General features: G+C 35.3%; 3 protein-coding genes and 1 long non-coding RNA gene across 6 annotated transcripts; 1 reads left to right on the forward strand and 3 right to left on the reverse strand.

Annotated features, from left to right (window-relative positions):
• Positions 1 to 137: 137 nt before the first annotated feature.
• On the reverse strand, positions 138 to 3,411 carry LOC128877266 (glyceraldehyde-3-phosphate dehydrogenase 1). Its single transcript, XM_054124421.1, has 5 exons — positions 3,347 to 3,411; positions 1,887 to 1,980; positions 1,568 to 1,807; positions 1,224 to 1,478; positions 138 to 1,129 (listed from the first exon to the last, which is right to left on the reverse strand). The coding sequence occupies exons 2-5, from the start codon at positions 1,962 to 1,964 to the stop codon at positions 701 to 703; spliced, it is 1,002 nt and encodes a 333-aa protein (XP_053980396.1). The 5' UTR covers positions 1,965 to 1,980; positions 3,347 to 3,411; the 3' UTR covers positions 138 to 700.
• Positions 3,412 to 3,596: 185 nt separating this feature from the next.
• Positions 3,597 to 7,198, reverse strand: LOC128877165 (glyceraldehyde-3-phosphate dehydrogenase 1-like). The gene is made up of 8 exons (XM_054124230.1): positions 7,193 to 7,198; positions 5,501 to 5,602; positions 5,304 to 5,427; positions 4,999 to 5,114; positions 4,594 to 4,857; positions 4,330 to 4,490; positions 4,060 to 4,254; positions 3,597 to 3,959 (listed from the first exon to the last, which is right to left on the reverse strand). Exons 1-8 carry the CDS (start codon positions 7,196 to 7,198, stop codon positions 3,842 to 3,844), a joined length of 1,086 nt encoding a protein of 361 aa, XP_053980205.1. The 3' UTR covers positions 3,597 to 3,841.
• A 67-nt stretch (positions 7,199 to 7,265) lies between these two features.
• Positions 7,266 to 9,520, forward strand: LOC128876255 (uncharacterized). The gene is made up of 3 exons (XR_008456986.1): positions 7,266 to 7,388; positions 7,487 to 7,612; positions 7,861 to 9,520. It is a non-coding gene; the product is annotated as an uncharacterized LOC128876255 (long non-coding RNA).
• Positions 9,157 to 12,999, reverse strand: LOC128876254 (hydroxyacid-oxoacid transhydrogenase, mitochondrial). Of its 3 annotated transcripts, none has more exons than XM_054122454.1 (8): positions 12,807 to 12,999; positions 12,057 to 12,165; positions 11,410 to 11,673; positions 11,043 to 11,275; positions 10,703 to 10,936; positions 10,434 to 10,596; positions 9,600 to 9,881; positions 9,157 to 9,298 (listed from the first exon to the last, which is right to left on the reverse strand). In XM_054122454.1, the coding sequence occupies exons 1-8, from the start codon at positions 12,857 to 12,859 to the stop codon at positions 9,215 to 9,217; spliced, it is 1,422 nt and encodes a 473-aa protein (XP_053978429.1). In that variant the 5' UTR covers positions 12,860 to 12,999; the 3' UTR covers positions 9,157 to 9,214. The 3 variants fall into 3 exon arrangements, with proteins under 3 accessions (XP_053978429.1, XP_053978430.1, XP_053978431.1); XM_054122455.1 differs by having other exon boundaries at positions 11,410 to 11,657; positions 12,807 to 12,973; XM_054122456.1 differs by lacking the exon at positions 12,807 to 12,999 and having other exon boundaries at positions 11,410 to 11,683; positions 12,057 to 12,145.
• Positions 13,000 to 13,054: the final 55 nt, after the last annotated feature.

Genomic DNA, 13,054 nt, shown 5'->3' on the forward strand with positions numbered 1-13,054 from the left:
AAATTTGATACAGTCGGAAATTAAAAATAAAATATTGATTGTAGTTGAATTGTCATTTAGTCAAGAATCAGTATCCCTGCAAAGCGTTTCAGTGTTACATGCAGATAAAGGAACGTTCGTAAAATAAAACCAACCTCTTAGTATCATAACAATTTTTATTTGTGTCAATGAATGATAAATAATAATGTTACAGAAAAGGAATCACAAATGTTTTTATGTCCCTCTTGTGAATGTTGATTGAATGAGTATAAATTGGTTAGGTGTAACGTACATTAGTTGTATTTACGCGATATCGCTCAAGAATACAATAATTTATGTTACATAGTTGGCTGTGTACCTTACATACATGTGTGTTCTATTTGCAGCCATATTTTTACATCGGTAACGAATTGATATGAAAAACTGTGAATTGAAATTCGAATTAAATAATGTAACGAACTCTAAGACCTGCTTATTTTTTGTACTGATTTTTGGCAACAGATACCTGTACAACATTGGTTGCAAGCTTTTTATCCGTGCAAGAACAATTGTATGCTATAGTACTCTTTATTTTACATCTTCAATTTTTGTTCGGGAACGCTACTGGCTAGTCAGAACGTTATTTAATCTGAAGTATCCATACAACGACGATATGCATGTATGATACACATCACACAGAAAAAATTCTGAATGTATTACACATGGACATACGAAGAACTGTTTAGTTGTCCTTTGTTTGAATGTACTTGATCAGGTCGACCACGCGGTTGGAGTAACCGTATTCGTTGTCGTACCACGAGATAAGTTTAACGAAATTGTCGTTCAAGGGAATACCGGCTTTGGCATCGAAAATACTGGAGTGGTTGTCACCAATAAAGTCGGAAGACACTACTTCATCTTCTGTGTATCCTAAAACACCCTTCAAAGGTCCTTCGGACGCTTCCTTTACTTTGGCCTTAATGGCGTCGTAGGTTGCAGGTTTAGCAAGTCGGACTGTTAAGTCGACCACGGATACATTATGCACTGGGACACGGAAAGCCATACCAGTCAGTTTTCCATTAAGAGCCGGAATGACCTTGCCGACAGCTTTGGCTGCTCCAGTGGCAGCAGGAATAATGTTTTGTGCGGCACCACGTCCATCGCGCCACAACTATTGATAATAGAACAAAGAGGAAGAATAAGTTAATCTCTGTTATCTTCAATCTCTATTCATCTCTATTAATAGCGCAAAAGGTTTTACGTACTTTGCCAGAAGGTCCGTCAACAGTCTTCTGGGTAGCGGTGATAGCGTGAACGGTGGTCATGAGACCTTCAACAATTTCGAAGTTATCGTGAATAACTTTAGCGAGAGGAGCTAAGCAGTTGGTGGTGCAAGAAGCGTTGGAGATGACTTTGAAACTCGGATCGTAAGCATCCAAGTTAACGCCAACGACGAACATAGGTGCGTCGGCCGATGGTGCAGAAATGATGACTTTCTTAGCACCACCTTCCAAGTGAGCCTATAAAAACATTCAACATGATTTTGTTAGAAATTCATTTTTAAATCATCCTATCGATAATGTTGGTAATTTTGAAGATTTTTACATACAGAGGCCTTCTCTATGGTGGTGAAGACGCCAGTCGACTCTACGACATATTCAGCACCAGCTTTGCCCCATGGAATAGATTTTGGGTCGCGTTCGCTGTACACGGCAATTTTATTGCCATTGACGACTAGGCAACCACCGTCGGCTTTAACTTCTCCCTTGAATTTGCCGTGAGTAGAGTCATACTTGAACATGTAGACCATGTAGTCCAAACCAATGAAAGGGTCATTGATGGCGACGACCTGTCGATATTACCAACAATTAATAATTAAGATATAACAGAATAAATTATGAAATGTAGTAAATTATCAAAATTTTTACCTGGGCACCCTTTTCGATGGAGGCCCTAAGTACCAGACGACCGATACGGCCGAATCCGTTAATTCCAATTTTACTCATGTCGTCGGTTGTGCAACTGAAACATAAACGAAGTAATTATTGATACAATTTTATTAAATTAGTAAATAATTTTTGTTTTGTTGATTGAAACGTGAAGATAGTAGGAATAAGGTCAGTTGTTCTTTCGATATTAAACAAATTAGACAAATACGTATGAGATTTTATAATTTTATGTTTAATTCTACAATTCCATGTTGCAATATATGTAATGATTTAGTTGAGGTGTGTTTGGAGTGTACAATCTTAAGTTGCGTCATGTGATGAGTATTAATTATACAAATTAGAAATTAATTAAAATTAACAGTTGCAAATTAAAGATAAAATATTCATCATAATTCCACTGTTCACGTTACACGAGTTCGTATGTTCTCTCAAAGGTCACGCAAGGTCAAAAGTATGGCAGATTCGAACTTGTCCTTGAAGGCGAACGTGACCTTCTTCACGTACAGGCACGATCGATAGGTTACAATCCATAAAGTCGTTATTAATTTATACATTTTTTGAGGACAACATGTATGTAATATTCGTAATTAGTAACGGTTACATGTGAATCTGGGGTATACACAATATGACGTAACGATGATTAATGAAAATGACAGTAAGATGCGTTACATTTCGCAGTGATGTGTGTCACATTATTGGAATTTTTCCAAGTTTCCTAATTTATTATTATAATTACAAACTAAATCAGAGAAAAAGTAACGGACTCTCGATTAATGTTTCTCGACTGCGAAATAAAGACTACATTTTAAGAACATTGATTTTCGATCCTAAGAAATTGAAATTCAATTTTTCATTGATTTTTGTATGAAATTATTATTAACCGAAACTATAATAGAGAGAGTTATTATCTTATCGATCGATAACATCTGCAGGACGTAGACAAAGACTAGAGTATGTGGCATACATTTGTAAATGAATGGAATATATTAAGTATTTTATGATCGAATCATAAAAATCATTAATATCGATTAAATGAGAATAAAATTACTTTGCATTAGAAATGGAACGAAATTCTGCTAAGCCGACAGAACGATTCTGCCTGGAAACAAATTCGCCACGATGCGAGTTGATCAATGGATGATTTCTCGAAGATTCTTCATAAGCTGCTGAATCTACCGGCGCATACATTAAAAGATAATTATTCTGAATGACGTCATATCAGCCGGTACGTGCATGCACATGCTATGATAATTTCAGAGCCGGAACAATTCTCGTTTTCTACTTTATGGTTAATGGATACCAACGTGGCTAATGGTTGTGTAAGTTGATGAACTGTCCGTAAATTCGAGCACGAATGTAAAATGAAGATCTATTTACCTCTGCAAGAACAAGGGAATAAAATCAGGGAGAATAGAAGTGAAAAATTCGTTACTACTTACGTAGAAACACGATCCTCACGGTATGATTACCACAGACGTAGTGTCATTTGAAGGGCAGAAAACGGTAATATAACCGGCATCAGGCTGGGTTCCTGCGCCGTAACCGTTTTTTATTTTCGTCCATCATCGGCTACCTTCGGATCACGTGGCTCGATGGTCTTATCGACGTACTTACGAACCGCAACATTCAAATACTCCTGATACGAAGTCGATTTATGTTTTACAGTTTGTTGGAAATTTTAGGTTAGTATGGAACACTTACTTCTCCATCTTTCTTCTAATGGACACATCATTTATTTGATGAATTTATTCAAATTTATTGGTCAATTTTTCAGGAGAAGAACGACAACAATTCGTGATATTTATAAAAACAATTATATTCTCAAATTGTATAAAATATAATTAAATATGTATAAATTAAAAATCACAGTCATTTTATATCAGGAATAGTAGAAGTATAAAAGTGCGGTGTATGTTTATTCAATGAATGAATTATTAATTTTCACTTTCTTCTACAGTTTCTTGAACCACTGGTACTTCCCCCGAATCAACTTTGAACATGTACTGCACCAGGTCTACTACACGATGTGCGTAACCATATTCATTATCATACCTGTGAACAATTCAATTCATGTTTATAAGGTGGTCTGAATAAATGTATTAACTGTCTTATTAAACTGTAAGATATATAATGCAAAGTATAATTGAATTACCAGGCGACAACTTTGATGAATGTACTTGTCTGAGGAATACCAGCTTTCGCGTCGAAAATGCAAGAATAAGTCGTGTTATTGAAATCAGATGACACACAATCATCGTCTGTATAACCTAGTATCTCTCTTAGATTAGTCTTTGATGCTTCTTCCATTGCTTCTTTCACTTCTTCATAAGTTGTTGGTTTGTTGACTCTGAAATGGATCATGCAAGACACAGTAGTAAACACTTGATATTGAACTGTATCTTTCCTAGTGTTTCTACATTACCTAAAAGTCATATCACATAAAGAAACATTTGGGATTGGTACTCTAAAGGCTATAGCAGAAATCTTTCCCTTGAGTTCAGGAATAACTTTGTCCAATGATTTGGCTGCACCTGAGGATGTTGGGATAATATTTTGGACAGCACCTCTGCCATCTCTCCACAACTGTGATGTAGATGCAATAATAATGCACCTTGTTATAATAGTTCATTGCAATTATAATTTATCATCACATCTTGAGTAATTATATAAGAATACAAATTATTACTTTTCCTCTTTCTATAGGACCATCTAAAATTCTTTGTGATGGTGTCAAAGCATGGACACTGGTGATCATTACTTCAATAACATCAAACTTGTCATGCATCACTTGAATAATTGGTGCTGCACAGTTTGTTGTACAAGAAGCAGCTGATACTATTTTGCTTTTTTTAGGGTCATAACAGGCATGATTTACACCATAAACTATCATTTGTGCATCAATGGAAGGTGCAGTAATAATGACTCTCTTAGCTCCACCATCCATATGTAACTAAAATCAATACCTTATGTATTGTTATATACCCCATACATAGTATATTGTTACTTGTCACGATATACTTAGAGTATTTAATAGCAATGTGCCATTTAGGATCTGCTAAAAATCAGGTAGGATAATAATTTTACTTCTTACACCTGCTTTTTCTAAAGTATTAAATACCCCAGTAGCTTCAATTACATAAGTTACACCTGCATCTTTCCACTTTATTTTAGATGGATTTTTTTCTTGTGATGTATTAATTTTCTTATCTTTAACAATAAAGGAATCAATTGAATTGTTTGAAGGTTACAGACTAAAGTAACCAATGCATTGTATAGCTAAAGTTATTAATAAAGTACAAAAATTATATAAGACGTTTAAAATTAAATGATTTTAACTGATGTAAGTAATTTTATTACTGATCAAAGGATCGAATCGCGTCAAAATGATATATATACCTGCAACAATAATACATCCGTTTTCACATTCTAATTTTAAAGGATAAGTTCCATGAGTTGAATCGTATTTAAATAAATAAATCATGTAGTCGGTCGTGATATACGGATCATTGATCAACGTAACCTAATAAAACGTATCATTACTATGTGTCTGATTGATATAAAAAATATCATACGTCTTAAATAATTAATATTACATCAATATTTTTTTCTATGCAAGCACGAAGACACATTCTTCCAATTCTACCAAATCCGTTAATTCCAACAGTTGCCATAATTTTAAGATACCTGGTATTATACTATAAATGAAATATTAGTGATATTTCGTTAGAATACTTCTACATGGTATTCATATTTTGTAATTCCATCCTATCAGTTGCTATAACAGCAACAAAAGAGCAGAGAATAATTCAAGATATTGCGTAGTTCTTTATACATTGATTACAATTATCGATATAGTAGTCAATTTTACATAGTCATTATTATGTAATAAATGCGGTACATTGAAGATTGTATGATATGGAGAAGACTAAATGTTTATTTAAAATATATTATTGGTTTTTATTAATGGCTACATATTTCCTCTTTCATGTTAATCGCCACCTAGCGGTTAAAAGGTGGAACTAAAATTCCGGCCTCCGTACAGCGCACCACCGGGAAAACGCCCAAGCTTGTCCTCGATTAGTTCCTAATTTCGCCGCTAGATATCGCTAAACGGTCGATCACTTACCTACGAAGATAATAAATTAATAATATGTACAATATATTAACAAGGTCTATTCTGTTGCATACAATAATGACTTTGTAATTATGCTATAAGCATTGTAACATGGAAATAATAAAATCGTTTTCCAAATACTGTTACCCAGAAGGTATCTATCTACAAAGTTCGGACGTTTTATGGTAGGTGGCGCTTCACCCTCCTTAAGCAACTTTGTTTACAAAATAAGTTTTAAACGGATTTCAGTACTTGAATTAAACCCAGAATGTATAGTTATTTAAATCTGTAACATTAGAACTGATTAAAAGCTAATCTTCGCAGGATGAACAACAATGCTGTAAAAAAGTGATGGGCGCCATCTATGACGAAAACGTCTAAGTTCATAGACACAGAGTTCCAGTGTCCTGTCGCTAGATGTCCCAACAGCGTTCGTTGGAATCCGCGTGATAACAATAGTTAAAACACGAATTATTATTTGCATTTGAATATTATAAAGCCCCTATCATGATTGCAAGTTCATTATTGTATGTAACAGAATAGAATTTGTTAATATATTATAGATATTATTAACTTATTATCTTTGTAGGTAACTGATCGACCATTTAGCGACATCTAGCGGTGAAATTTGGAACTAATCGAGGACAAGCTTGGGCGTTTTCCCGGTGGTGCGCTGTACGGAGGCCGGAATTTTAGTTCTACCTTTTAACCGCTAGGTGGCGATTAACATGAAAGAGAAAGTATCCAGTCTCCTCTGGAATATAATATCTTTCATTATTTTCGCTTCTTATAAGATCATAAATACAAAGAAACAATCAGCTACTGTTTAATCACTATTATGTCGTCTTTTTAGAATGACCAGTGATAAATATTAAATGAAATTAACTACAAAATACGTTCGCATGATGCAACGTGAAACTAGAATTTCTTCTACAGAAATGTTTAATAATTAAATCTGAACAAATTTTCTAACAGAATCTTACGCGTAATAATTTTCCGTTACATAGAGTTCCGTATTTCTATTCTTGTAACATCATAAAGACAAGAAATACCTTGCCAGATGTTGTTTATGTTTACGATCCTTTCAGAAACCTCCAAGCGTAGCACGGCTTTCAATGAGAATCGTAAATTCCTAGTATCAGCTACCCTTTTTTTTTGGGGGTAAACGTACAGTCATTGTAAAATTCTTGGAATTGGTCTCTGTACCGAGGAACGAACGTCAACAATATCCAGATGCTTGGAATGTTTGAAATAGGCGTTCGACGTTCTTCGATTACCAGTCTCGTAATTGCGATAACGGAAGTCGGATCGAGATGGAATCCAAGAGAGCCTGGCTAAAATGAGCTCCTCTTGGTTGGAGCTCGTCGGTGAGTAAATTGGCATTCTTAATTTATAATTAAATATTCGAATAAGATTTAAATAAATATTATTCATGAAATTTCGTAACGTGGCTGTATAATTACAGAAAATGTACTTTAACGTGTTTGGGAGGAATTTTCAATGAGATTTGAGAGAAAACAAATACGCGCGAAATATTCGGAAAACATGATGACTAAAGTGAGAATAAAAATGAAGGTCCTATCATTATCAGGTAATTCAGATAACTGATTGCAATAATTAAATTAAAGATTGTATTTTCTTGCTTAGAATTGATATTAACTGAACTGAATATTTAAAATGCAATAGATTATTCATGATTTAAAATAATATCTGTTGAACTACATATTAGACCAGAATGTTGAGGAATTAAAATAAATCTATTTTCATAAACAAAGTTTACGTTCAGTTAATTAATTAAGCGGAATACGGTTGAAGTAATATTTTTATTGGCAATTATAGGAAATTTCAAAATAATTATTTCGGGAGATTCGGACCTATGGTACTTTTAAATCGCGAATAATGTACATTGGAAACATTGATCAGGAGGAACGCGTTTTAAAAGAAAAGATATATTAAAACAGAATGGCGATTTCGATGCGCAAGAGGTACGAAGGACGAGGTAACAAGGCGACAGGGAAGAAGAAAGAGAAAATGAAATTTGCATTAACGAAACGAATGTCGATTTCATTTGTATCGTGAATCATTCTTGGAGAAATATTTTTCATCATGGAACAGGGCATTTGTTTTTCTCAAATGACACTCAATAAAAAATATATACAGCATCATGGCGCACATCCGCGCCGTTAGTGATTCGAATATCGTTTCTGCATAAAAATCGTGCAAACGAACATTGATTTTTCCCAAATACACGCGACGTATTCAGTAAAATCATTTTCATAGAGCAAAAGCGATATTTGTAGAATTTCAACGACGCTGCATTTGCACAAGAGCTGTGGCTATATTTATATTTCTTGATTTTGAGAGAGGAGAAGCTTGGCAAAGAGTTCCATGTAAAATATATTTCACCAAACTCGAAAATGTTTACTCGAAACGTAATTGTAATATTCTCGTGTTCAATGTTCAAATTTTATAGTAATCGTGCTGGTTTCAAGTTTCTCAACATTTTACGATGGTGTGTACTACGAATAAATTAATATCGTCTCCGGGAGAATTTCGTGGCTAGAATATTTCGAAAATTTTGGTAAATTTGTAATTAGGTTTACAGGGTGATTGACTGCCATAGATGTTAATTTAAATCTGTGGCTGACACGTGGCTTCTCGATTTAGGAAAATCATTTGTTTAATTTTATTACCGCTCAATTAGATTAATTAACATGTATATGCGATGCGTTTTGGCGTAGGTGATGGAATCAGGTTTCTTATTATAACATTCTCTAACATCGTCGTAGAAAGAACAATTAATTAATAATCACATTGACAAATTGAGTTCGTCGATGTCAGAGTCCTTTTCATCGTCTTTGCGACGATGAGCGCTCTTTAAAGGACCGTTCGACGAAGATACTTGACGATCACTGTTAACTACACGTTTGTACTCGCGATTAATATTTGTACATTTTCTCTTTGATATTCGAATTAATTATCTATTGAATGTTAACGATTTTCAGTAATTTTATTTCCATTGGTTCGATATGCTTGCTTAGATTAGAATACTTTTAAAATTGTTTATTGTTGCGAAGCAGTGAATAGATTTAGTGCGATGTTTATTCGGGATATGAGTTAAAGGATGAAATATAATTCGGTAAAAAAAATAGATTTTTATTCGATAATTACAGCAACGGACGATATCGTCTTCTCAATAGATTGTGAACGAATTTTCAAACAATTGCGAGAGATCTTCCTCGGATTGCTCTCTTGGCGCCAATTTCGTGATACGATGCTGTAAACAACGCGTAGGATTAGCACGCGAATGATAGCGATAAGATTCTATATTAATTTCGAAATTGCACGGGTGAAAAATACAAAATATAATAATAAATATGTGTATGATTGGTATCACAATTATGAATTCGTCATACAAGTATAAAATGTTGAGAATATGCAAATTTATTGAATTGTAATAGCTATGTGTATGGTGATCAATAAATCACTATCACAACAATTTTTAAGGATTTCATTTTAATTTCTATTCCTGAACTTATTCCATTTAAAATTGCTAAAAATAGATTAGTATAGTTTACCTGTGGCAATGTACCCTGGACCAGAGTCGGAATGTCTTCCTTCTTGAATCCCAATTGGGTCAAACCATTTTCGACTTCCATCAGGCGCATGTATTCCTTCACTGTGTCGGAAAGTATCTTTCCAGCGTCCTCTCTCTTTGCTCGTTTGACATCAGCACCGAGTAATTCCGCAGCTTCCAGATGCCTTTCGGGGCATGCGTTTCCAGTGAAGGAGAACACAGCGGGTGCCGATATAACAACGGAAAGGCCGTGTGGCACTATGGGATGATCGTTACTGTAACCCTGTAATCATTTTATACTATTAGGTTGTCCCGAAAGTTTCTTTCGCGAGTTGCCTCAATTATTCGATGTGGTCGTGTTTATATAAATAGACAATCTAATTTCATAGATATTCACGTTGTAACAGCAATGGAGCAAAATGAATCGTGCACAATTCAGTAATGTAACATAAAACATAAAGTATCGTGCATGTATTACTTATTAATAAAGCGAAAGAAACTTTTGGGACAACCTAATACATGATATTTGTACCATGGTTAGAATGTGGCACAACTGATCGTTTGCAACACTTTTACAGGTTGGAGTTAACAAAAATGCAGAATCGTTGCCCAGGATACTCGAGTAAAGGAATCGAAAAGTTCTTTACCATTTAACAATCAGAAGCTTTGTTGCTTAGATATAAGCATTTAAGGATTGAAAAAATGTTTTGAGCCGCGCCATTTCTTTGTCAGTCAGCTGAACGCGTGGGCACGCAAGTCTTTAATCGCTTATATCTTCATAACGAAGGCTCGGATTGAAAAATGGAGAAGAACTTTCGGATTCGTATCGAAATACCTCAGGTTGGAAATTTCGGACGTTTCCGCTAATTGGATAAGAGAGTCCGTGGCAAAGGTGAACACCGGCGTTGCCGAATCCAACGCCCGCCATAGTACTTGCTAGGTGCATATTGCTCCTGGCCTCGAGGTCATCTGGGTTGTAGACTGCTCTTTGAAAGTATCTGCAAAAGAAGATATGTAATTATCTATATTCATCTATAATTATACGTTAATTATTTGGATCATAATAAAAGATGGTAGATAGTTGCGGTACAATATAATACATACTTTCGCATCGTTTGCAGAGCGTATCTTGCCCAGACGTCGCTGATAGGATTACTGCCCTGGTAAGCTGGTCTGAGAATTGGATTCGTAGGACAGGGTGTCCTTTCCGTGTACGGAATAGCGGTGAAAGATTCCAAGGCATGACAGAGGACATCGAAGCCAGAATAAGCGCAAACCCTTTCTGGCATGGTCAGCGTGTGCCTTGGATCGATGAGACCCAAAGTGGGCCTCAGAGCCCTATTTCGGAAACACTCGGTAATTAATTCTAACGTTTAATAATTCTGCAAATAATGTTTCCTATTTTTGTTCTATTAATTCTACGTATACTTTTTATTAATCTTACCTATTGGCGATTCCAGTTTTGGCTTTGAGCGGTCGATAATCGAAGATCGAAACACCAGTGGTCTCCGAACCAGTCCCAGACGTAGTTGGTACTGCGATCAATGGCTTCAATGGCACTACGACTGGTTTGCCTTTCCCAATGGGTGCGTTCACGTAATCCAAAAAATCTGCTCGCGGATCGCAGCTGTAAAGGTTTGCTGCCTTGCAAGTGTCCATCACCGAACCACCACCGACCTGGTTAATTTTAATAAAATACTTGTATCTTTCTTTAACGCTATATTTTTTGAATCTTTGTATATTTATGCTCTACCGTTATGAGTATCCCTAAAAATTTGTTCTTCTATTTAAATAATTCTTCGGTTCCTCACCGCTATAAACGCGTCGAATTTTCCACGTATTGCGTACTCGATGGAGTCTTGGAGACTCTGTTCCGTTGGTTCCACGCGTACTCTGTCGTAAACCTCAAACTCGATGCCAGATTTTGTAAGACTATCAACGGCGGTTTTCACAGGTGGCAGATTCGCTAAATTTGGGTCCGTCATCAAGCACGCTTTCTTCGTGCCCATATTCTGCATGTCGAGGCCCAGCTCCCTGGTAACATCGACACCGTACCGTACTGTGGAACAGGCCATCTGCAATTACCTTTGATATTTATCGCAACGAAATTAATCAAATCCATCGAATGTGTCAATTTCGTTTCTGTGAGTTTCAATTTCTATATTACTCTTGCATTTCGCTAAGCAAAATTAAGGAAAGATTCCTATATTATTTTTATTATATATTTAATTTTATTTCTTGTACTATTTTTAAACTTGAATAGTTATTGAATAATATCGAATATTATTCGAGGCCCCAGTAGAAAGTTACATAAGATGTATCGTTATCAAAAATTTTAATCATTATTATCAACTGTAAACATCTGTTATCTGACTGAGTTGATTGTGGTTATTCTTGCATTTTGCAATCGTATTATTTTACATTGATGGTCTTCGGGTGAAATCTCGGAAACGCGTACCTCGAAAGCATACTCTTTCGATGGCGTGGCATTTGCGGCTGTGCTGCGAGCTTTTCCCAGCTCGTGCCTTGTTGTGCCGTCTAGATTTCCATGAGCTGGACATTTACATCTTAAAAAAAAAAAGCAATAATTTCATACTGTTATAACGTTAAATTAATTTAAATACAGCGTAGCAAGTATTTCGTACACGTTACTGTCTGTGAGCTGTGACAACCTGAGGGTCAGGATTATTTACAACCGATGTCAACTTACGTAAAACTATTTTTTCTTTAAAATCGTTTAACTTGTTGACTACTTTGTAAACATTGTCTCTGGCCTTTGACGATCTCAGTGTCTTGAAATAATTTTAATAACTTTGATTTGCTAATAATATATTTTCGAGAATACTTTTGCGCAAAATGTGCTTCTTTTTTTTAGTATTTCATTTCATTTCGATGATTAACAAAAAGTTTATTGAATATTTAATACCTAAGTAAGTGTATGTAATACTTTTAATTAAATCATTATTCAAATATACGAGTAATATCAAATCTTTCTTTATAAAGCATGTGCACGTGTTAAATATTTACTTAATAACAAAATACATACATAAAACACATACACGTACGCAGATCATAGGTCATAGGTCATGAAATATTCCCAAGTATCGTGTCAAATTAATTACAATATCGATCACCGCTCTATAAATGTTTTCCTATGGAAGTCAACAAACGTCACTACTCTAAAAATTCATGATCAATGTTTACTTACGATTGAGAAGAAATAACTTGTAACAGCTCTACAACGCGTCTTCTGGGAAACATTTTCCGCCGTGTCGAGAAACAACGATCGAGATCAGTGATTTACGGACGATTTATCGATCGTAGCTCGTGGGTCTTCGTCGTCGATCGTGTCTGAATCGTTCTTCGTCGACTGGTCGACTGCCCTCTCCTTCCATTCCTGTTAATCAAGTATGCGTCGAGATAGTACCATATGGATAATGTGGCCAGGGCTGTATC

The sequence above is a fragment of the Hylaeus volcanicus genome, chromosome 5, assembly GCF_026283585.1.
Source record: "Hylaeus volcanicus isolate JK05 chromosome 5, UHH_iyHylVolc1.0_haploid, whole genome shotgun sequence".
NCBI classification, from domain to species: Eukaryota; Metazoa; Arthropoda; class Insecta; order Hymenoptera; family Colletidae; genus Hylaeus; species Hylaeus volcanicus.